The following is a 23039-nucleotide window of genomic DNA, read 5'->3' on the forward strand; positions in this document are numbered from 1 at the left end:
ATCCCAGCACTTGGGAGGCAGAGGCAGACAGATTTCTGTGAGTTGAAGGCCAATTCCAGATCCATCAGGGCTGTTACACAGAGAAACTCTGTCCAGAAAAACAAAGCAAAAAGAAAGAAAGAAAGGAAGGAAGGAAGGAAGGAAGGAAGGAAGGAAGGAAGGAAAAGAAAGAAAACCAGACAAGCAGGGGACATAGAAGGAAGAGGCCTCAGGAACTCCATCCCATCTCTGGTTGCCATACTGATGGTTAAGGTTAACTTGTGAAATGGGCTGTCTTCATTCATATAGTCATTGGAAAGAAAAATAAGATCCTACTCCTTTAAAAATGTTTGCTATTGGGCTGGGAAGATGGCTATGTGGAAAGTAATTGAAGAAGACACTCAACATTAATGTTGACCTCCACATGTACAAGCACACATATGCATACATACATGCAACATAAATACATAAACAAAATTTATATATCCGATTCCTTCTTCTAGACTCTAAGGGCATCTGTACTCACATATGCACATCTGAACCCACACCCCATATCCAATCTACATAATTAAAAATAAACCTTAGGAAAAAATCTGAGGAGTAAGTATATAACTCAGTAGTTAGAGTACTTACTTAGCATGCATGAAGCTCTGGGTTCCCCATCACTGCAGAAATTGGCATAGAACATGTGTAACTGTAATCTCAGGATTTGGACAGGAAAGAAAGGAGGATCAGTTTAAGGCCAGTTTCATAGTGAGTTTGAAGTCAGCACGGACTGCATAGAAGGACTAGCTCAAAAACCATCTGACTCAATTATTACCTCTTCATGTAAACAATAAGGTCTTAATAAATTGTCCTAGGATAGAAATACTTCCTACTGGCCAGATGGTGGTGGTGGCCGAAGTGCATGCCTTTAATCCCAGCACTCAGTGGGCAGATCTCTGTGAATTTGAGGCCAGTCTGGTCTACAGAGCAAGTTCTAGGACACCCAGGGCAACACAGAGAAGTCTGAAAACAACAACAAAATGCTTCCTATAACCCCCCCCAGTACATTCTAATAATTATTGTCCTAAACAAATAACCAATAGTTGTTGTCTTTGGGCAGTTTTGATTGTCACTACTTTGTGCAGTTTCTGAATTAATTATTGTGGCATTTTTCCAAGATAACTAATTTTCAAGCTGATAAATGAAAAATAAGTTTCCTATTATTAGTTCCTATTATGACTTTTACATGCCTTATAAAGGATCTGAAATGCTGGATATTTAGGGGGTTTCATAGTACACAGGTCTCAGTTGTGATCTTGACCCTGGAGAGCCAGTCCCTTTTCTTCTCAGCTACAGTTTCTTTTCCTTTGGCTTTGGTTTTGGTTTTCCCATTCATTTAAGGTATGCCTTGGGAAAATGAAACCGAAACAGAAGGCTGCTCTGACTCCGCCCCTTGACACCCACAGCTCATACACTTAAAAGAGCTGCCCTCTCACACATCTGTCTCTGGATGTGAGAGAGAGAGCAGCCAGAAGCCTCAACAAGCAAACTCCTCAGTTCCTGCAGGGGACCTAGTGATAAAGCCTACAGCCATGGTGAGTCCTATTTGGGGCAGGAGCAGATGGTTTCCATTCTAGTTGGCTTTCCTCCATTCCTTGAGAGGGTCTTCAAGAGGTAGAATAGTCACAGTGTGGAAACAGAATATAGTTGCTCAAAGATCACTATGAGGGAGGGATTTAGGTTCCTTGTCTGCTCAGCTACCAGCCCTAGATCCCTTAGGGCTGGACCCAGAAGGATATCTTGGTGGGTAAACTGAAATGTGATGGTTGTAGGAGTTTGGTCCTTTAGAACTGACTCCTCTGTATCATCCCCATACCTGGATGGTCCCCTCTGATGGAGGAGAGGATGGGGGTGGGTATGGGAACTGGTCCTGTGACCAGTGCTTCAGATGTAGTAACTACCAGTACTGGTGCCAGAGGAGTCTTTAAACCTTTAAAGTGGTTCTCAACCTGTGGGTGAAGACCCCATTGGGGTCAAATGACCCTTTCACAAGGGTTGCATATAGAATATCCTGTATATCAGATATTTAAATTATGATTCATAACAGTAGCAAAATTAATTATGAAGTAGCAATGAAAATAATTTTATGGTTGGGGGTCACCACAACATGAGGAACTGTATTAAAGAGTAGCAGCATTAGGAAGGTTGAGAATCATTGCTAAACCCATGTGATGCCTGCAGACCTGGAACCTGAAGGTGAAGATGCTGGGGGGTGACGAGTTCCTGGTGCCCCTGACTAACTCCATGACGTTATCGGGACTGAAGAGGCAGATTTTCCACAAGACTGGTGTTCCAGCTTTCCAGCAACGCTTGGCCCATGAAAGTGGCAACATGCTACAAGAGAACATTGCCCTCATCAGCCAGGGCCTGGGCCCTGACAGCATTGTCATGTTGATTGTACAGAATTGCAACAACCCTTTGAGCATCCTGGTTCGGAATGATCGGGGCCGAAGCAGTATCTATGAGGTCCGGCTGACACAGACCGTAGCAGAGCTTAAGAGGCAGGTGTCCCAGAAGGAGCACATACAGGAGGACCAATTCTGGCTGAGCTTTGAGGGAAGGCCCATGGAGGACCAACAGCCACTGGGGGAGTATGACCTAAAGCCCCAGTGCATAGTGTTCATGAATTTGCGCCTTCGGGGTGGGGGGGTAAGGAGGGTATGCTATGCCTGAGGCCTCTATCCATAGCCTATGTTGGTAATAAAAGGTGATCCAATGAGAAGTTCTGCCTCCTGTGCTTGTCCTTCAAAAATGTCCATCAGTTGCCTTCTCTTCTACATTCCTGCTGAGGTCAGGTGAAAGAACCCAAGTCCATCCATTGTGACAAGGCCTTATGTTGCCAAGCTAAGGGACAAGGATTTCACAGTTAGAGCCTAGTCAGAGAATTCCCCTTCCAAACCCTTTGGGTAGTTCACATCTAGAGAAAGACACTTTTTCTGGGACCCAGTTCTGAGACTCATCCAGCCCCTCAACAACTAGTCCTGATCTCTGTATCTGGCTTAGGGACAGGTCGGGGTAGGTCTGTAAGTAATAGGATGAGGCTCCTAATGGGACCAGTTGCTCCCCAGATCCTTTGGAAATAGTGAAGGAATGTTCTCGGACCTGCCTGGGTGGGTTGTGAAGGAGGGTGCTGTATTTTTCTGTGGGTGTTTCTAGTCCCACCAGCACTAGTCCACAGAAGGGTAGGGCAGGGCCTCCCTACTCACATCAACCAGTTGCTATTTAGGACATGGGTGTTTAGCAAGTACACCTCATCAGGGCTATAAAGAGGGCCATTACTGGCATGTAAGGGGGCACCTGGATTCGGGGCCTCACTTGTCCACAAAGGAAATCCTATCTCAGATAGGAGGCACCCAATTGGAAAGCCTTCATCCCCTTCCTGCCTGATATTCCTTTCTCTTGTCTTTTCCTACTCTAGTTACTTACTCATGCTTTGAGGCAGCCTAAGGCACAAGCAAGTCAGGACAAGTACCTTTATGGTCCTGGGGGACCATAACATTTCAACCTTCAGACTTTAATTTATTTGTTTTTGGTTTTTTGAGACAAGGTTACTTACTCTGTGTAGCTTTGGAGGCTGTCCTGGAACTCACTCAGTAGATCCACCTGCCTCTGCCTCCTGAGTGCTGGGATTAAAGACGTGGGCAACTACCGACCGGCTCAACCTTCAGACTTTTAAAGAGAATTTGAGTGGAGACTCAGAAGCCCCCACTTTTGGTTGGTGTGTTTGTGCATACCTGGGTCAGGTGACTCCAGATCTAGGGTGTTGGTGTCCACTGTATAGACGTGATACCAAACCTTCACTGACCACCCCCTTCCCTGAAGCCTGTCAGGGTCCTGGTGGTAGTACCTTTTTCAGGAGGAAACGCTTCTGCCACACACACTTTATTCTAGCTTCTGGTTCAAAGGCCTGTGGCCCAGGCACAGCAATCCCAGTATTGTGAAGACAGAGCTGTCTTCTGTTTTTCTTTCAACCTTCTGTAGATCCGGAGCTAGCTTAGCTCTCCTGGGCCTCAGTTTGTACCCTGTACCTAGCCAGGCGAAGCTGGATAAGCGCCGGTCCACAGAGGGGGAGGGGAAGGAGGAGGAGCTGTGGTAGGTTCCGCAGCAAGACAAGAGAAGGTAGCCATAGGTCGATAAGAAGCATCCCACCGTCCTACCAAGCTAGAGGGCTGGTAGGCGGGTCTGAGCGCAATTCAGGCCAGTCACCGCAGACCGGCCACCGGCAGGGGGCGTAGTCCCTCTAGTCCACCTTAGAGCCTATGGCGGGGCCCTAAGGCCGCGGGAGCTCTGAGCAATCCTGCTGTGGGGCCGAAACAAGGGGAAAGAGAGGTCCAGCTCCGGTAGCCTCTCCTATCCAGAGAACCCTGCCGCTCCCGGCGAGTCCCTTGGAAGTCCCGGCACGTCGTCCCTAGATTATACATTAACCTGATTTCAGCTGCATTTCCTGGTGGGAGGACAGTTTGGGCGGACGGGGGAAGGGCGCCTGGCGCCCCACCTTCCCCTCCCCCAAGGCGGCCTGCCACCCACCCAGCTGAGGCCCCCGCCTCAGCTCGGCGCCGCAGTCTCCGGGCTTTGTTCGCTGCCCGCGCTGGTCGTAGGGAGCGGAGGCGGGCCGAGCTCCCAGGGGGAGGGGCGGTGCTGCTCAGTTCCCGCCCCTGGCCCGCCCCCACGCCGTCCGCCCTCCCACCTCCTCCGCCTAGCTGCGGTCCAGTTCTGTCCTGCCCCCTGAACGGTCCATCCCGCGCGCTCTCCCGGCTGCCTTCCGCCGTTCTAGGCTGCGCCATGGCCAGCCTGCGGCTATGTTGCCCGGCCCCTCTGCTACCACTGCTGCTGCTCTTGGTGGTGGCCGAGCGCACTCTGCCCGGCGCCAGCGGGACGTGCCCGGAGCGCGCCCTGGAGCGGCGCGAGGAGGAGGCGAATGTGGTGCTCACCGGTACGGTGGAGGAGATTCTCAACGTGGACCCGGTGCAGCACACGTACTCGTGCAAGGTGGGCCCCGGCAAAACCCCACGAGACCCCAGCCCTCTGGAATCCCAGCCGGGGGCCCTATTCCCCCGTGGTTCCCAGCCCCGAGGCCCGCCCTTCGCGTGCTGGCCGCCCTGCTGGGACCCCGGCCCCAAGCCGTGGGAACGAGACCGGAACGCTTCTGTAGCTCCAGCTCGAGCTCCCTTGGCGACCGCCAAGCCTGCGGGTGGGGCACCAGGTCCCGGAAAACTCTGCAGCTCCGGGCGAAAGTTACTGCCGGGCCGCTGTGGTTGTTCTCGTGGTGCCCAGGCCCTAGTTGCAGTGGTGGCTGCCCCCAACCTTGTCCAAAGCCCCTCTTGTTGAAAACAAGTGTACACTCTCGTCAAAGGAAAGGAATAGGGTTTGGGGAGGTGTGAATTGGGGACGAACTCGGACTGTGGTGAGGCCCTCTACCAGGGCGAGAAGGGGTGGTCCGCGGAGAGGAAGGGTGCCTAGTCTAATCCACAAGTACAGGGAGCCTTCGTAAGGTGCTGCAGTGATTGGGTTTCGGTGAAGCAAGAGCAGAGAGATAGGCAGAGAACTATGGCTGAGTCTTCCGTGCACAGAGAGCAAGGGCAGGTGCTCAGTTCTCCTGGAAGAACTGGGTCTCCTCTACCATACAGTAGAAGAGTCGACTCTGCTTCAACTAAAGCTGGATTTGAAAGCACCTTGGAATAGGTATAGTGGGTAACCTCAGAATACCCGTTGCTGGTTCTCCTAGCTCCTCAAACCACTTCACTAGAAATAGGATCGTTCTTGCTCCTATGGGAAGGATGGTGACTTTCTGAGTAGCGTGTGTTCATGGGATCCCCTGGCTGGGCCCCCCTCCTCTCACTGCCAAGGCACTTTGCCAAGTCCCTGCAGGATTTTCCCGACTTCCTCCCCGCTGCTCCTGGGTGTGGCTGGGGTGGGGGAGGTGTGAAAACTGTGAGCTTCCCCCCGTTTGGATTATCTCCCTCAATAGTTTACTGTTGTGGGGGGCGGTGGCAGGCAGGTAAATGAGGTTCCTCAAATCCATAGGTGTTGCGCTTCTGAGGTGCCTAGCAGGAGCTCGGCAGGTGGACAAGCTGCCCATTGTCTTTTTGCTCCCTTCATTCCAAGAGCCTAAACCCCAAGAGCACCCAAAGAAGGGGCCCCTTCCAAGAACTCCTTTCCTAAAAGCGTCTGGGCTCCTGGATTTGTCCTGTGGGTGCTGCAGGCTACACCCTCCAACTATGTCTGTCAGAGGGGTTGCCCTCAGGGCCCCAAAGGAGAAGGTGGAGGGTGGGGCCGACTTGCATTGCCCCAACTTGACTTTGTGGTTCAGAGCTGCCTTGGCTGTACAGACTCGGGCAGACTGTGGAGCAAAGTGGGTCTATACTTCCTGGGGGAGGTGTCAGCCCACACACAGGGTTGTGAAGATTCCAGCTGGGTTCTTGCTCTTAAGTCCCTTCATCTAAAGTTTCTGGTCCTGAGTGGTAGTGAGCTAGGGGGTCTAGAATATTGGCACTGCATACCAGACAAGCCCTGACTGAGATGGACCCTTGTAGTTTGACTTGGGCTGGGAATATGCTTAGGTGGTATGCCTTCTTATTTATGTGTCATACAGTAGGTGGCTACTTCCCTGCAGCTTTTCCTGAGGGGCTGACTCACAGAATTTTGAACATCTCTGCCCAAGGCTGGAGTCCACTATGGACATTGGCTTGAGCAAGTGAGACCAAAAGAGGGGAAAGGACCCAGGTGTCCAGTCTGGCATCCTGTCCCTGTTAGACCAATACACTTTTACCTCCATGTCCACTCAGGTTCGAGTGTGGCGGTACTTGAAAGGCAAAGATGTAGTGGCCCAGGAGAGTCTGCTGGATGGTGGCAACAAGGTGGTGATTGGTGGCTTCGGAGACCCCCTTATCTGTGACAACCAGGTGTCTACTGGGGACACTAGAATCTTTTTTGTGAACCCAGCACCACCCTACCTGTGGCCAGCCCACAAGAATGAACTGATGCTCAACTCCAGCCTTATGCGGATCACTTTGAGGAACCTGGAAGAGGTGGAGTTCTGTGTAGAAGGTGCGTGCATGGTGAGGGTGTTCCTTTAAGGGCTATTGCCTTGCTGATGGTGACAAATTTTATGGGATGGGGGCAGGATACAGAGGAGAGCTTACCATGGGCAGAAGAATAACCATTCTGCTACCTACCTGTGATACAACATAATTGCTCTTGGCTACATCTCTAGCTACAAAGATTAGACACCCTAACCTCTGATATTAGCTGTCTTTGAGCCATAAACAAGGTGCTGCCCTGCAAAGAGACAGGTGTATCTGCTCTCTCTTTTTCAGCACTCTCCACATTACCCTTTGAAAGGCCCTTTGGTATGGGACAACCTGGGACCCACCTGTCTTATCCTTCCAGAAGTCCAAAAATCTGTCTTGATCTATACATTTGAGTAAACTCCTGTGACTAGGCATAGGGGTTTGGAAGGTAGAGACTGGCCTTTGTGTTCCAGAGGCCCACAGTTTGTAGAAGAGCAGCTTTGTGGGATTAGGATGCGATCCATCCTCTAGAAGGTGACTAGAATCACATGACCACCCAGGTCTCCCCTCTGTCCTCCTCAGGACAGCCCCTGTTGGTGACTGAGACCCTTGAGGGGAAATGTGGTAAAGAATGCTTTTTTTCTCTTGTTGCTGCTGCATCCTGTCTGTTCCCTCATGGCTGGCTGTAAAGGGATGTGGGGCTGGGGACAGAAACTTCCTTCTCAGAGCAGTGGCAAGGGTCATGACTTATGGTTCTCTGATGTGATGTGTTTGCCAGCTCTGAAGACTTCTCTCCTGTCTTTCTGCTTTGATGATGGTTGGGCTCTTGGGGGGGGGGTTGTCTCTAGAACCCTTCCTTGGGTGTAAGAGGGACAGGGCCAGAACAGAAAACCCTGTGACCTCTCAGTCAGATATAACCAGCTTCTGAGCTCTTGCCGCCGGGACCCTATCTAGAAAAGAACCAGAGGTTCTGGCACTAGTGTGGAAGTTTTGTGCTTTGGAAAATTAGGGAGCAGGAAAGGCAGGGAAGGATGTGAATGTGAGGCCAAAGGCAGATATGTCAACTTTGGATTAAGTAGGGGGCTGAGAAGATCAAGATAAAGAGGGTGAATCATTAATAGTTGGGTGAATCTAGTAGTCTGAGGGTCCATGACTCAGTAACTGAGGACATCCCTGAGATCAGAGGTCATGGTAGGGAGTAACAGAACAAGGTTTAGCATCACACCAAAGCCGGCTATCCCCATGCTGCACTCTGGCTTTGGTGCTAGCAGAGCCCAATTTGGAGGAGAACAGCTAGGAAGAAGAATCATGGAAAGAAGGCCTTCCTTCCTGTGCTCTTGTCTATGGCCGACACTTAGGAATACTTAGTTCCCAAGACTCAAAGACCAGCATTTTACCAGAGGAGAGCCCAGAAGTAGGTGTGTGTGTGGTGGGGGTGGAGGGGAGGGCAGATATAGGACCGAAGACTCATAGGTACAGCCAAGGAGGCTGAAGAGATGTCTTAAGGTTTGTGGAAGATGGGGTGGGGCAGAGCAAGGACCCTGGACATCACTGTAAGAAGCTTGAAATGGTGTCTTAGATCTGTTTGGAAAGCAGACCAGAATGCTAAGTTAAGACAAGGTCAGAACACCCAAAGAGCTTAGGTCTAGAATGGAAGTGAGGTATCTTCTTGCCCACCCCATTTCCTGATCTGTAAGTGATGAGGCTTTTGAGCCTCATCCTAGGTCCTCACACTTGGAAACCAGCCCATCCCTCCAGTCTTCCCAATCTGTCTCCAGGCCCTCTACACCTGTACCACTCACACTGGAAACTGGGTGAAATCTGGGCCACTTTCTGACCTCTTGTTCACTTTTGAAACACCCCTGAGCCAGCCAGCACCTCCCCCACCCCCCAGAAAGGCTCCTTTGGTCCTCTGCCTGGGGAGCCACATTCCTGGCATAACTGGGGCAGGTATGTGCCCCTCCCTTTGCATCACCTTTGGGCAAGAGTGGTTGTTGCTCCTTCTGGAAAGGGACCTCTCACTCTGACAAAGCTTTGTCAAGGAAGTGGAGAATCATCTTCACTGCCAGTTAAGGGTGCTGAACATAGGCCCACAACACTGTGTCTTTAGAGAAGGTTGGATTGGCACCTTCCTGAAGCCCCCAGGAGACACAAGCCTGACTGGGGATCTATAGTTCCTTGCAAAAAGCCAGGAGCAGAGAAAAGAAGTGTTGTCTGTTCCAGCCAGCACTTGGCACGAGGACAGGGCAGGGGGCCTGGGTTGAGTGAATCTGGCACCTGACCAGCCTGGCCCTTCTCAATTCTGAAGCTGGGGTCTTGGTGACTCCTTTGTCCTGGGCCGGCCAAATTGGTTCTGCCCTTTCTCTCTGCTAGGTCAGCTATCCAGGGCTTTCAGGAAGAGAATCCCCAGGTCCCAAGGCAGTGGATAGGAGCAGCCTGATCTATTAAGACTAACTTCTGGTACTGGGATTGCCTAGGATATTGTGAAGGTCCCTAGAGTGTTGGGAGGACTGCCCTCCAGGCTAAGATTAGACTCCCATTGCCATTTTCTTTCCCCTCACCTCCCCCACATTCCTTCTGCTGAGGGAGGAGGTGGCTCTCCCTTTGGACTCCAGGTTCTCTACCACTCTACAACCCCACCCACAGTCCTTTGAGGGCCCCTCCCCCAGACATGTCCAGGCTGGAGCCTGCTAGAGCTGGAGGGTTACTATCCCCACTGCCTTTTGCCCATAGAGAAGGGCCTGCCCAGGTAGGAGTTTGAGTGAGAAGTTGGCTGCAGGAATGGACATGTCTTATCTTTGGGCTCACAGAGGCAGCTTGGTGGGGTGGGCTTTGCTTGCTGGAATCAATGGGTGCTTACAGGTGGGTGACAGGCAGGTAATTGGTTCTGTGGAGATGGCCTCCCTTTAGGCAGTGAGTAGGCAAGATGGAGCTGGTGGAAGTTACTCTTGATTTTTTCCAGATCTATACTACTCTCCTATCCCTACCCAGAGAAGATGCCCCCCATCTCCCCTGTCAATTAGAAATGAGGACGGTGTGTCCAGAAGTGGTTACTTCTGTTACATGGATCTTTCTGGACAAAGCAAATTCTGTTCCCACCTGCTTGAGCACCCATGGTAATCCTACTGGCATGGGAACCCCTATTGCTGACCACAGGAATTGGGAGACCCAGGTCTAAGGCTACTCCCAACCCAGTTCAGGTCTATGGTTACTCATTAGTTCATACAAGCTAAAGTAGGAGAGAATAGGGTGGAGGTATTCAGAGAGGAAGTGGACACACTCAGGACCTCAGGTTCACTGATTGATAAGGACCCTTTATTGTTTCCTATGCCTGGTTGCTATGCATAAGAGGCTGGAGTCACAAAAGGGTAGAAAACAGCTGTCTTTTTTTCTCTTCCTGTGAGACTCAAGTCAGCTGTTTACCTCAGGGAGGAAATAAAGCCCTAAGCTATTGAAGCCTTGGTGGTCTGGACTAAGGGCTACCATAACAGTCCTTATCAGGGCAGACCAGCTAGAAGAGGACTCTATGGCCCCCTGTAACTCTAGGCCATATGTGAACCATATTGGAAGCTGAGAGAGCTGATAAGGTCTGTGGTGGAGGATGGGCATCAAGGGATCTCACCCCGCCCATCCTCAGCACAGATCCTGAGAATTTCCTCTGAGGAAGGCCCCCTGCAGGGGCAATTTAACCGGCAATAGAGATGGCTCCTCCCAGGCCTGGAGGAAGGGAAGACAGGGAGGCTCTATCCTCATAGGCTGGGCTGTTTCCAGCTGTGTGAACTTTATAGATGTGTATGCCTAGTTCTGCAACTTGGGGGTGGGATAGTTGTCACTATTTTGTTTTTTCTGGGTTTATGTCGAAGTGGTCAGGTCCTGGTTGCTGTCTTCACGTGCATGTGAATCTCAGCATCTGTTCACTATTAGTTCTGTTGGGTCCAGTTGTGCTGGAGGTCCAGGGGCACCTTTTGTGAGGGCTGCCTCTAGGAGTGACTGGAGTGTATTGCAAACATTAAAATGAGGGATGTGTGGGTCAGGAGACAAGGGAACTTAGTCACTGACCTTTACAAGCCTGTCAGACCCAGAGACTGACACACCCCTCTTCTTCCCCTCTGCCCTCTATCTTTTGCTAGCCTCAGGTAAGCCACCACATCCTAGATCCCAGAAAATATAGGCTCGCATTATGCTTGTGCAGGCCCCTGTACCCACAAGTGAGGTTCCAGCACATATAGAACAAAGCACAAACACTATATTGGTAGAAAGATTGAGATATCTGTCCCCTACTCTGGAAAGGAAGCCATCAGGTGTAAGGAGTGGCTTGTGATGCCTTCCATCATTCATTCCATCAGTTCCTTCTTGCACATGTCCAATCACCATTCTACAACCATTCCCTATAGGGTTTCATGGGGCAACTGCTGTTGCTGGTTCCCTCAACGGAGTCCGGATGGTGTTTTAGTGACTTCCTAAGGAGCAGTGAGTTGAGATAAAGGTAAATGAAAGGAACAGGTGGTTGCTGCTACCTGGGAAAGAGAGTGTGAGGAAAGGAGAGGACTACTCTCCAGTAGCCTGTCCCCTGGCTGAGAGAGCAACCTAATCTCTTTCTGGGCTGGCCTTCCTGCCTATCTGCTGATCCCAAGCACTACTCCAATAGGAAAGTTCCTCCTTGTTTGCCCTAGGCTCCTTACTCTCTGGATCTGTCTCTGCTCCCTCCTTCCTGCACCTCTAGTCAGTCCTCTGTCCCCCTTATTGTCTTTCCTTCTCATCCTAACAGCGGGCTGTCCACCATCTCCATGAAGCCCTCTGGAACTAAGCCTGTGTCTTTGGGCCATAGGACCCCTGCTGTATTCATCCCTCTCCTGTGTCTGATGTCTCGAACCTAACTCATCACAGCTGGAGTATTAAGCAGGGTACCAAGGTCTCCTGACTCACCAAGCATTGATCACATGTGGGTGTCACCTAGCTCCTTCCTTTTCTTCCTGGAGATAGGTAGGGCCTAACAAACAGGTACACCTAAGGAGCAGTAGGGACAGTATGAATGTCCCTACCCTCACTGCCTTTTCACCAGCTCAGCTGCTCTTGGTCATTCTAGAAAATGCCCAGGTCCATATGGAATTCCCCAAATCTGAAAGGTTTAGGATATGTATTAAAGACTCTGACCCTGTGACAGCTGTGACCCCACTCATCACTTGGACAATATGCAAATTTCACTTCACCCATCTGACCTTCTTTTGAAACTGCCAGGATGTCTTCTGGAAGTCAGACAGACACATACTTAGCTTCTCAGAGAGATATAGACCAGTTGATTAGTTTTTTTCCTTTGTTTGTTTGGTTTTGGTTTTTCGAGACAGGGTTTCTGTGTGGCTTTGGAGGCTGACCTGGTCTTGTAGACCAGGCTGGTCTTGAACTCAGAGATCCACCTGCCTCAGCCTCCCAAGTGCTGGGATTAAAGGCGTGCGCCACCACCGCCCAGCTCAGTTGATTGGTTTGTCAGCCTTAGGTTGAGGAGCCTAGCCAGCCAAGGAATGGAAAAGGGGCAATCTGGCAGCATATTGGCTACCCTAAAAGACAGTGCTATTGTATCCCAAATTGTAATTTAATCCAACCAACCTGTAAAGCAGGATAACTGTCCAGGTGGGTGGGTAGGTACAGTTCTGACCTAGGCCTGAAGCTGGCAAGAACTCTGGAGGCCACTCATGCTGGCAGTAGGGCTGAGTACCTCTGCCCTGCTGTGAGGTGCCTATTATCTAAGGCTGAGGGGAGGAGGGGAGAAAGAAAAAACAAGGTACAGTTTGAGGCTAGACATCAGAGGTCTAGGATGGTACTGCCCTGCCTCCACCGGAGCAGCCAGAACTGAGTCCATCAGGTACCTCCTCTATTAACGTGAGCAATGCATGCCTAGAAATCCCCAGCACCAAAGAGAGCAGGGAGCCTCACCCTGGCCTGACCAGAGGTCAGAGGGTGGGGCATGTCTACTTGCTGGGTGAGACCTATGCATTGGAGAATGAATGTGTGTGCTGAATGTCTGGGTAGGCAGCTTTTTCAATGGGCTCCTTTCAGTCATCCAACCTCTAACTCTTTACCTTCTTTTCTAAGGAAGTTGAAAGCTATCTAGAAAAAGAGGAGTTATCTGCATGAGAATGGGACCAGTGAGCTAACTGTGACTGGACTCTGTACCCTCTTGAGGCCCCATCCCCCAACCTCCTCTGGTCCTGAGAAGTACCAGAGCATAGGGCCACACCCATCATGAGGGAATGAGGGACAAGCTTTGTTACACAAAGAATGTCTAGTGTGTTTGTTGGCAGGTAGGGGACTCAATTCCTGCGAGTTTGAGTGACTGCTGGAAAGCAGAAGTACTAAGTGTCTTGGCTCATATGTGTGGTTGCATGTTAGTAGGGTGTGATCCCAGAGGGTTAAGTCTGGATCAGCATCCTGTTCATTGCTGGGGCAGTCTAGGCTGAATGATTTTGTCTAAAGATCCCAAAATAACTCCAGTAGCCTGTGCTCCCCTCCCCCCACTGGCCTAGAGCCTCAAAGGCTCTTTGTTTTTTGAAGGCATCCTGCCCCTGCAGGGGGCTCAGACACTGACTGGGGTTTGGTGCGGCCAGGCTGCCTGCCTAGTTAGTTCCCTTTCCCATGGCTAGGCCCATTAGACCTCAAGCCCCATTCCAGTGTTGCCCAGGACTGATGAGAGCCCCATATGAGCACTGAAAAAATTATTGAGACCTCTTCAGTGGCAGATCTCAGGGTTTCTGCTTGGTGAATGGGGGTAGGCAAAGGCTACAGCAAATTTCCCAAGATCAGTTGAGGCTTCTTCTGCCAGCTCTTACCTGGGGTTACTACTACTGGTGGGACCCAGCCCTCCAAGACCCTGGTTCCTGTGCTTCCTGTAGAGAGCACACTGGGAAATTCCAGGGCTGAAACAACATACCCAACACTTCCCTGTGGCCTGTTAGGTATTGCCTAAGGTACTTGTTCTCTGGTACTTTCTATGGGGCAGTGAAGCAAACAGGAGATGTATATGAGCTGTGCTGGGCTCTCCAATTCTAAGTTCTCTTGGCTTTCTAGACCTGTCCTGGGAGCTAAGAACTCAGACCCTGTTCCTGGTACTAGGGGAGCTAGCTACCTGTGTCACTGGCAGTGCCAAGGTTGAGTAGGAGGCATTCAGGGCCACAGCTCCCCTGAGGAGAAGGTGAGGCCATCTGGAAGTATAGTTTCCCAGTAGTTAGATCTGATGCTGTCCTAGACTGCATGCGTAGGGCTCAGAAACCCCCGCTTTATTTGGGGGTTTCATGCACAATTTCATTAGAAGACTGAGTTAGGGGCCACAAAAGATGGAAAGCCTCTTATCATGGTTGGCAAATGAATGACCCAGTGGAGGATTACAGTGTTAACAACTGGGGTAGAGAAACCTGTCTGACAGATCAAAAGGGAGTGGGCACAGTGGGGAAGCCAAGTGTCTGACCAGAGGGGTCTTGGAGAGGTTTCACCTGTAGGTAATATGGAAGTGGGGATATTTCCAGTTAACGCTCAGTGAATATAGGGTCTTAGTGCCCCAAGGAGGGCTAGTTGAAAGATGAAATAGAAGAGCCCCACAGACAGGCCAAGGGCACCTGGTATAAAGACATCTGGTTCTCTCAAGGTGAACTGGGATGAGGTTTGAAAGTAGCCATCATTGGCTACTTTCCTACTGAAAAGTGGGACTTGCTAATAGCAGATACAAAAGCCTGACTAGACTTGAGTTGTGGATACTGTAAACCTGTTAGTATAACCCAAGTGTGTGGTATGGGGGCTGTTAGTGTGATTTCAGCTGAGATGAAGACAGCAGGAGGGTGGCTATGTCAAGTGTGGATAGTGAGAACCTGCATACTCCACAAACTTGTGGAGTATGCAAAACTCCAAGAGAGGAGCCCTGTCACAGAACGTAGGTGGACTGTGCTTCTATCCCAAACCTTTTGCCCCAGGTGGCCCTGCTGGAGTCTGCAAAGTATCTTGAGGGTGGGGGTGTGCTCCAGAGTCAGATTCAAGAGATAGCAGGAGTTCAAAGCTATTTGCGTGGACTTACTTACATGTTTCCTCATTGCTGGGGAGTTGAGTGAATGGGTGGCTGAAGATGTTGTCAGTTACAAGGGGAAAGATAGGTGGGATGATTTCTGAACCCATCACCTCACTCTCTACCTGAGCACCTTATATGCCATTTGGGAATCCCACCTTCTCGCCAGGGCAGAGCCTACAGGATCAGGAACCACAGGCACTGGCACAATGCATGCATAAGCACAAGCAGACTGGATCCCAGAACTCAGTCCTTCCCTTAGGAGGACTGCTCTGCCCACACAGCAGCCTCAGCTGACCCTCCCATTTTGCTGCCTCCTCAATAGCCTTCATGGGGTGGGGGTCGGGCAACTGCCTCCTCTCCAGGCCCAACCTCTGCTCCGCTATGAAAACACTTAGCCCACTCTTACTTCTCCCTTGTTCTCCAATTTCCAGACCCATTGCCCTCCCATCACTCGCCCCTCCCTTGGTCCCTGCCCTCTTACCAGCATCACCACCAACCCTCCCCAAGCTTCTACCTCTACCCGGAGCTGCTCTGTCCCTTATGTACATCTTGCATCCTGGTCTTAATCCACCCCAAACCTCTTTGCTCCCAACTGCGACTCCCTGTGGACGCTAGAGTCCCCAGAGACATCTTCCTTTGTCTATGCTCACCGCCCCCGCCCTCTCGGCTTCCCTCGCCCCTCACTCACTGCCCCAGCCCGGCGAGGACAAGAAGAGCTGCATTGCCTGCCGTCCGCTGTTGCTGCCACCGCGCTGCCACTGCTACTGGAGGTGGGCAGGCGCCTCCGCGATTCTTTATTCTCTCTCCAAAGCCAAGCCGTTGCTCCTCCCGCTGCTGCCATCGTGCTCCCGCCTCTGCTAGGCAGGAGCAGACAGGCCTTACACCGGCACCCCTGCTCTCTGGGGCCTTCCCTGCATTTCAGACTCCAGGAGCTACAGAGGACAGCACTGGCTAGTGGGCAGAAGAATTGTAGCCAACAGGGGTTGCCTTGGCTCTCCATCATCGTTTGCCTGCTTCTAAGATCACATTTGGAATTTCTACTTGGAGAGAATTCTGCTTATCTCCCACCATGATCCTGGAGGGCTGGGGAGGGCCTGGTGCTCCCCCAGCCATAACTGGCTAAACTTTGAGATCACATCTGCTGCTCCAGGGAACCCAGCATGGGGGGAGTAGCTCCGAAGAGGCCTAAGGGCACTCCATAAGAACCCCCACACCCAGGAAGTGGGCTAGAACTGTATCATGCCTCCTCTGCCACTGGAATACAGACCCAGGCAGCAGCCTGGTGCCTCCCTGCTGGTTCGCTACTTCATGATCCCCTGCAACATCTGTTTGATCCTGTTGGCTACTTCAACGCTGGGCTTTGCGGTGCTGCTTTTCCTCAGCAACTGTACGTGGCTGCTGGCTATACCCCTGTCCTGCTTACTGAGCCCTTCATCTCAGTTACCAAGGGTTTCAGGGCAGACAGGATCATGTCAAATCCAGGGGTTGTTTTAGATGCAGCACCTTTTCCTTCTGGGTATTGAATTGATCACACTAAATTCCTGGTCCTCTTATAACCTATTCTTAGGCTTCTAATGGTGCTTCAGAAAACACTGTGGGAATTGGCAAGGGTGCATCAGTACTGGGTTTAGGAATGGGGGCAAGAACTGGATTTACCCAGAGAAAGCAGGTGGCTGTGAAGTTCAAGGGGCAGAGAAAAGGTCAGGACCTCTTCTGTCTGTTCTGCCTTGGTCAGTAGCCTTCCCAGCCTTGCTGATTAAACTGGAGCCTTGAGGAGTGGTTGTGAGTGAGCAATATACCTGCTCAAAGGAGCCTAATTTTTTTTTTTTTTTTTCTCTTCTAGACAAACCTGGAACCCACTTCACAGCAGCACCTCCTATGCCTCCTGATGGTGAGTGGCGGTGGTTGGGGTAGGTGGTTGGCACACTGATAGTTGGGGTGAAAATGGGACAGGGTTACTGGGATTAGGACTGTTTTGTAGTGTGTACACCAGGTGTATTTGGAGTAGGAAGCTGGACAAGGGGGCCTGGATCCTTTCCAGGGAGTCCACGGGGAGCTTTAGGTGCTGGCCAATGCTTCTGAACTGGACCAGTCGTAGAACCTACAAGTTGAGAGATGAAGTCAGAGGATTTGTGTGAGGTTTAGGTGGAACACTAACGTCTGTTTGTGGAGGGATTCCTTTTCTTTGTCTTTTTCCCTATTCAGGAAAGGGTGGGGCTGGAAACAGAAGCACAGAAGGGAAAGTGGGCTGGGTAGTGGGGGGAGGGCTCAGTAAAGCTAGTGACAGCTGTTTGAGGGCTAGAGGGCCTAGGTCTGCCCCTGTTGGGGAGGAAGCAAATGATGGAAGGGATAGGCTGACCTTTTTTATGGTATTGTGGGCTGGGGCCAACCCTCCCAGAGGGCCTGCTAATGTCTAGTCTTCTGTAACTAAGCTAATGATAAAGAGAAGAGGAACTTAAGGTGTTACAAAAAAAAAAACCCAAAAAAACAAACAAACAAACAAAAAATTGCTAAGACTAGTAGGGACAGACTTTATCTCAGCTAATCCGGCCTGGCTCCTTACATCAAGTAGGGGACAGTTCTAGGCTCTATTCTTGGTACCCACTACCCCATCAATTCTGCTGCCTGGGCACCTGACTAGTTTTATAGAAGTCCTATGTCTGGTGTTATCTTAGGAGTGACAAAGCCATGGTTTCTGGGTTTTTTTTCTTTGGGATCAGGGGTGAGACAGGCTCTCTATATAGCTTTGGCTGTACCTAGGATTCACTACCTAGGATTCACTATGTAGACCAGGCTGACCTCAAACTCAGAGGTCCTCTTGTCTGTGCTTCTCAAGAGCTGGAATTAAAGATGCATACCACCATGCCCAGTCATGGTTTCTGTTTTGACCAGGATATGGGTTGTGGGGACATCAGGGAATCCTAGGATTAAGGTTGTAGGTATCATTCTGAGAATAGACCCTGTCATTCTCTTTCTAGGAAGCAACTCTGGGTTACATAAATAGTTGGGGTTACTTCCTGGGTCTTGAGAGTAGAAGAGGCATCCTGGCACTGGCAAGGCCTCCCTCCTTCTATCCTATACTGGGAAGTCAGCGTTAAGGTAGGAGTCTTTGGGGGCCTCAGCAGTGTGTAAAACCAGGTAGGGACTTTCTTTAGGAACGAGAAGCCCAGACATTCAAAAGTAGGCACTTAATGAAGATGCAATATGTCACAGGGTCTCTCCTACCTTGTGATGGCCAAACGGGGAAAGGTCATCTATAACCAACTGCCCTTTATTCCCTGAGTCTGTAGTGCTAGAAGGCTGGCATATGTTTTTTTTGACACACTTGGCCAATAGGCTTTTGGTCCCAAGGGCTGCTAGTTGGGCAATGATGGGGTATAGGGGGAATGGAGTCTGATAGTGAGTGATAGGTGCTTCTGACCTAACCTTGGGCTCAGGTTTTATGGCTCCAAGTCTTGGTTCCTGACACTAGTGTCCTTCCTTGGGCTGCTCCCCCAGAGATCTGGAAGGCCCTTTAGAGACCTAAGCCCAGACTGGGTTGTGGTAAGTTGAGGCTATGCCCCCTCGTGCCTCTGCCTAGGAAGTTATTATTAAGGCAGTAGGACACCACTGTATGCTCTTTGACCTCCACTGTTACTAGAGTTGCAGAGACTATTAACTGGGTTGGTGGATGAGTAAGTAATCTGTCTGTTCGTCTGGGAAACTAGAGGAAGTGGCTATCACTTCTCCACATTTTTTAAAAAGGAACCAAAGCACTCCCAGTGGGGTAGGCTGTTAGTAGGTAGAATGTGTTCTTTGGTGTGGTGCATGTGGTTAGGTCTGAGTGTTTACAGACTAGGAGCAAGAGGCCTAGAGCTGTCTACCTATATTCAAGATAGGATCAGGGGGAAGAGGTCTTCCTTCTTGGTAATTTCTGCTCCTTCTGAAACTTTCAAAACTCCCAGATATCTTCTTTCCCTTATACACATTGCATTCCCCATAATTGTATATGCAGAGCCCTTACTGATATCCAACATTGACTTTGTACACTTTAGACACCGGCCATGGCCACCATACACACAAATAAATACTCATACCACACATAAGTGGACACAAACAGGCTCATGGGCATCCATCTGTTCCATCTCCAACCTACCAAAGACTAGGAAAGAAGTTAAATATACTCTCTACCACCGTGGTAGATATAAAAAGTACAGGATGCCTCCAACATCACATGAAAGATTGCATGGATAGGAAGCTAGGAGGCCATGGAGAAGTTCCACGGGGGCTAAAGAGGGCACTTATTGGGGGACCCAGATATGATCCATTAGAGACTGTTGACTTATAGGTGCCCAGGTGTGCCACCTATATTTATGAGAGGCAGTATGGGGAAGTGACCAGGAGCACAGATGGGGGCTAAGCTAAATTCTGATGTTTATTAGGGTTATGGCTTTGTCAGGAAACCTTACTGAACCTCTGCTTCCTGTGGGCATTCATAATGATACTTTAGTGGTGGTGCCTGAGGTCCAGAGCTATTAAAACAGCTCTGCTTGCTGTTGTAATGTGCATGTGTGTAATTACTTCATCCATACTTGTCTGCAGGTGGTCTCAGATTGGGCCTGTTCTAACATTTAGTTAAGAAACTTGTCTTGGAGCCAGGCGGTGGTGGCGCACACCTTTAATCCCAGCACTCTGAAGGCAGAGACAAGCAGATCTCCGAGTTCAAGGCCAGCATGGTCTATAGAGCGAAATTCCAGGACAGCCAAGGCTTCACAGAGAAACCCTGTCTCAAAAAAAAAAAAAAAAAGGAAAAAGAAAAACCTGTCTTGGCCATGTGTGGTGATGATGTGCACTTTTTAAAATTTTTTTATTTTTTTTGGTTTTCTGAGATAGGGTTTTTCTGCATAACACTCCTGACTGCCCTGAAACTTGCTCCGTAGACCAGGCTGGTCTCCCAAGTCACAGACAGAGGTATTCCTGCCTCTGCAATTTTAATCCCAGCACTCAAGAGACAAAGGCAGGTGCATCACTGAGCGTGAGACCAGCCTGGTCTACAAAGCAAGTTCCAGGACAGCCAGGGCTATAGAGAGGAAACCCTGTCTCAAAAAAAAAAAGGAAAGAAAGGGAAAAAAAATTGTCTTGAACTTTTGTGATCTCTTGGTCCTATGGGGAAGGGATCCACATAAATTTTAATAAAACAGGTATCACCGTGGTTTAAGGGATCATTCTTCTTATTGTTGTTTTGCTGAGACAGAATCTTATAATTATAGAGCTATGTGTGTGTCTCGGTGAGTGAAGGAATGAATAACTGCCTTTGGCTGTGGATTTGAGACCTGGGGGAGATTGGCTAGGCCAGATAATCAGATAGAGAGGCCCAAGAAGTACAGACACTATCAGTCAGCCAAGGAACTGAGTGCCAGGCACAGACCCAGAAACTGGACCACCTTGGTCAGCAGCCAGCAAGCATCAACTCTACCTCAGAAAGTACTTGTTGAATTTGGTATGAGACCTTTGGGGGGCTTAAGTAAGAGAAGGCCAAATGTGAGGATGGTACAACAGGGAGTGAAAATGCTAAGTGGGAGAGAGGTGTTGGCAAGGCATGAAAAGAGACCACTGGTGGACATAATATATGTTTATTTTGAGCCAAAACAGGGAAGGCTGTTTACTAACAACCCTATTATTGTATGCTCTTCCCAATACTTGTCCAAGGGCCTCTTCTCTTAAATTTTGTAGACATTGGCAAATCTATAGCTCTGATAAGTGCTTACTGTCTCCATTTACAGAAGGGGAAGGGGGTACCAAGGCACAGTGTGGGAACACCTGGCTCAAAGAGCTGAGGAGGGTAAACACAAACACAACGGGCCCTAGGGAAAGCAGGTAGAGGTTCCTATGATTTCACCCTTCTCTGGTGGAGGCAAAGCTCCCCAAACAAACAAGGGAGGCTGGGCAAGCCATTGCCATGGCAGTGGCTGGCTCCAGCCCCCAATGCACCCTGTCCTCCTAGGAGATATCCAAGACTGCTTCTGGTTCATTTCTGAGCATGATGTGAGGTGGTGATAATTGTACCCAATTAAACACTTAGTAGATCTAGGTAGCTGTAGCATTTAAGAGGCCTACCAAGCTCATGGTCATCTTCTCAGAGGGTGCTTCTCAGTCCCAGTGCTGTGCTTAGCAAGGCTTCCCCAATGGGTATCTGAACTTTGAATATATACCAGTGCCCACTTTACTTGTGGGCTTAGTGAACACCAGGCCCTTCCCCTGAGCCAGCTTCATAGGCTGCTGTAGAGATTCAGCAACAATGTGTGAGCTGGACATTCATGACACTGCGTTGGCAATGTTAGAAAACTCTTGGGTGAATGGGTGTGTGGGGCTGAATATAGGAAGTGGTTTCACTGGGACAAGACTCAGAACTTGAATGAGGACATTTTCTGAAGTAAGGACCCAGAAAGACAGAAGGGAGGTGCCTGTGTGATTCCAGAGAGACCTGTGCCACTGCCAACTTAAGTCTGAGTGGGAAATAAAGGATTATAAATGGGAGAAGCTGACTATGGGGGCCTTGGAAGACAAGGGAAGTAAACAGAGGAAAGAGTTTGAGGGAGAAAAGAGTAGAAACAGAGTACAGGTTGAGGCAGGGCAGGACATTGTACTTCTGGAGCTGAGAGAGAGAGACCTACTAGAGATGAGGGAGGGAGCAATGAAAGAAGGAAAGGGTACATGTGGTTCCAGACTCCCAGTAGTAAATAGTGCCCATCAGGCCTGGAGGGAAGTGAAAGAGGTTGGGGTCCTCAGAAGGTTGTGGAGGTGGTCCTTACTGAGAGGTAGCAGGAGTCAGGTAGATACAGAAGGGACCCCCCAAGAAAGAAACCTAATTGAGGTTAGTCAGAGTATTGTGGAGTAAAAACAGAGATGTAGTACTCACTGCCAGCTTCCTTCATTCACACCTCTCAATCTTCTCAAGCTAGCAGTGGCAAAGCTCTCTGAGATTTCATAGACACCTCAGTATATGTCCTCACCCAGATCCTTAAGGCCCTTCCAGCTCAACCTCAGGAACCCACCCACCCTGAAGTTGAGCACTGAAGCTTATGTGGGTAGAGCTAAGGCATCCATGGCTGGGGCCCTTCTGCTATGTGTATGGGTCCATGAAGATGTGCTGGGAGTAAATGTTTTATTCTTTTGTCAGTACATGAACTCTCTACAGTGGTAGAGTATAGGGTGAGGGAAACTGCTCTCCCAGGGGCTTTTCAGGGTAGGGTTGAGCATGTGAATTGCTGTCTGTCAGTTGTAGAATGTATGTGTGCTTATGTGTTCGGGGTGAGCTTAGTCATGTGAATACTTAAGTATGGATCTTTCCATGAGATTTGGGCACAAACAGAATATGATACAAGGGCTCATGGGTGTGTGGACCTAGGAACAATTCCTGGCCTCTTTAATACCCTTCCTCTGGTCTAAACTCAGTATGCAGGGGAATGTTATGTGGCTTTGGTGCTGTGTGTGAACCCAGTGTTGAGGATCCAGGCCAGGCCTCCTGTGTGTGCAAGAAGAATGTCTGCCCTGCTACGGTGGCTCCAGTGTGTGGCTCGGATGCCTCTACCTATAGCAATGAGTGTGAGCTACAGCGTGCACAGTGCAACCAGCAACGGCGCATCCGCCTACTTCGCCAAGGACCATGTGGTAAGTGAGTGTGGGTGGGGGAGGTGGGGCAGTGGAAAATAAGCATGACCTCACCTGTACATCCACAGGGTCCCGGGACCCCTGTGTCAATGTGACCTGCAGTTTCGGTAGCACCTGTGTGCCCTCAGCTGATGGACAGACTGCCTCATGCCTGTGTCCTACTACCTGCTTTGGGGCCACTGATGGCCCTGTGTGTGGCAGTGATGGTATTGACTATCCTAGTGAGTGCCAGCTGCTGCGTCATGCCTGTGACCACCAGGAGCACGTCTTCAAGAAGTTTGATGGCCCTTGTGGTAAGCAAAGCA

At 50.0% G+C, this 23039-nt stretch overlaps 2 protein-coding genes and 1 long non-coding RNA gene across 8 annotated transcripts in view; 2 read left to right on the plus strand and 1 right to left on the minus strand.

Annotated features, from left to right (window-relative positions):
- The first annotated feature begins 1402 nt into the window (after positions 1–1402).
- Isg15 (ISG15 ubiquitin like modifier) lies at positions 1403–2746 on the plus strand. The gene is made up of 2 exons (XM_027398633.2): positions 1403–1559; positions 2206–2746. The coding sequence occupies exons 1-2, from the start codon at positions 1557–1559 to the stop codon at positions 2695–2697; spliced, it is 495 nt and encodes a 164-aa protein (XP_027254434.1). The 5' UTR covers positions 1403–1556; the 3' UTR covers positions 2698–2746.
- LOC118238266 lies at positions 2084–4623 on the minus strand. The gene is made up of 2 exons (XR_004768068.1): positions 3581–4623; positions 2084–2868 (listed from the first exon to the last, which is right to left on the minus strand). It is a non-coding gene; the product is annotated as an uncharacterized LOC118238266 (long non-coding RNA).
- Positions 4624–4715: 92 nt separating this feature from the next.
- Positions 4716–23039, plus strand: part of Agrn (agrin) — a 32973-nt gene continuing 14649 nt past the window's right edge. For all 6 annotated transcript variants that reach the window (XR_003481894.2, XM_027398629.2, XM_035439309.1 and 3 more), the window contains exons 1-5: positions 4716–5013; positions 6810–7071; positions 16928–16975; positions 22519–22734; positions 22803–23027. Coding sequence is in view for 5 of the 6 variants with exons in the window: in XM_027398629.2 (XP_027254430.1) it covers positions 4807–5013; positions 6810–7071; positions 16928–16975; positions 22519–22734; positions 22803–23027 (958 nt within the window). In the remaining variant the exon portion in view is untranslated. The remainder of the gene's footprint in view (positions 5014–6809; positions 7072–16927; positions 16976–22518; positions 22735–22802; positions 23028–23039) is intronic.

Source organism: Cricetulus griseus, chromosome 2 (genome assembly GCF_003668045.3).
Source record: "Cricetulus griseus strain 17A/GY chromosome 2, alternate assembly CriGri-PICRH-1.0, whole genome shotgun sequence".
Lineage (NCBI taxonomy): Eukaryota > Metazoa > Chordata > Mammalia > Rodentia > Cricetidae > Cricetulus > Cricetulus griseus.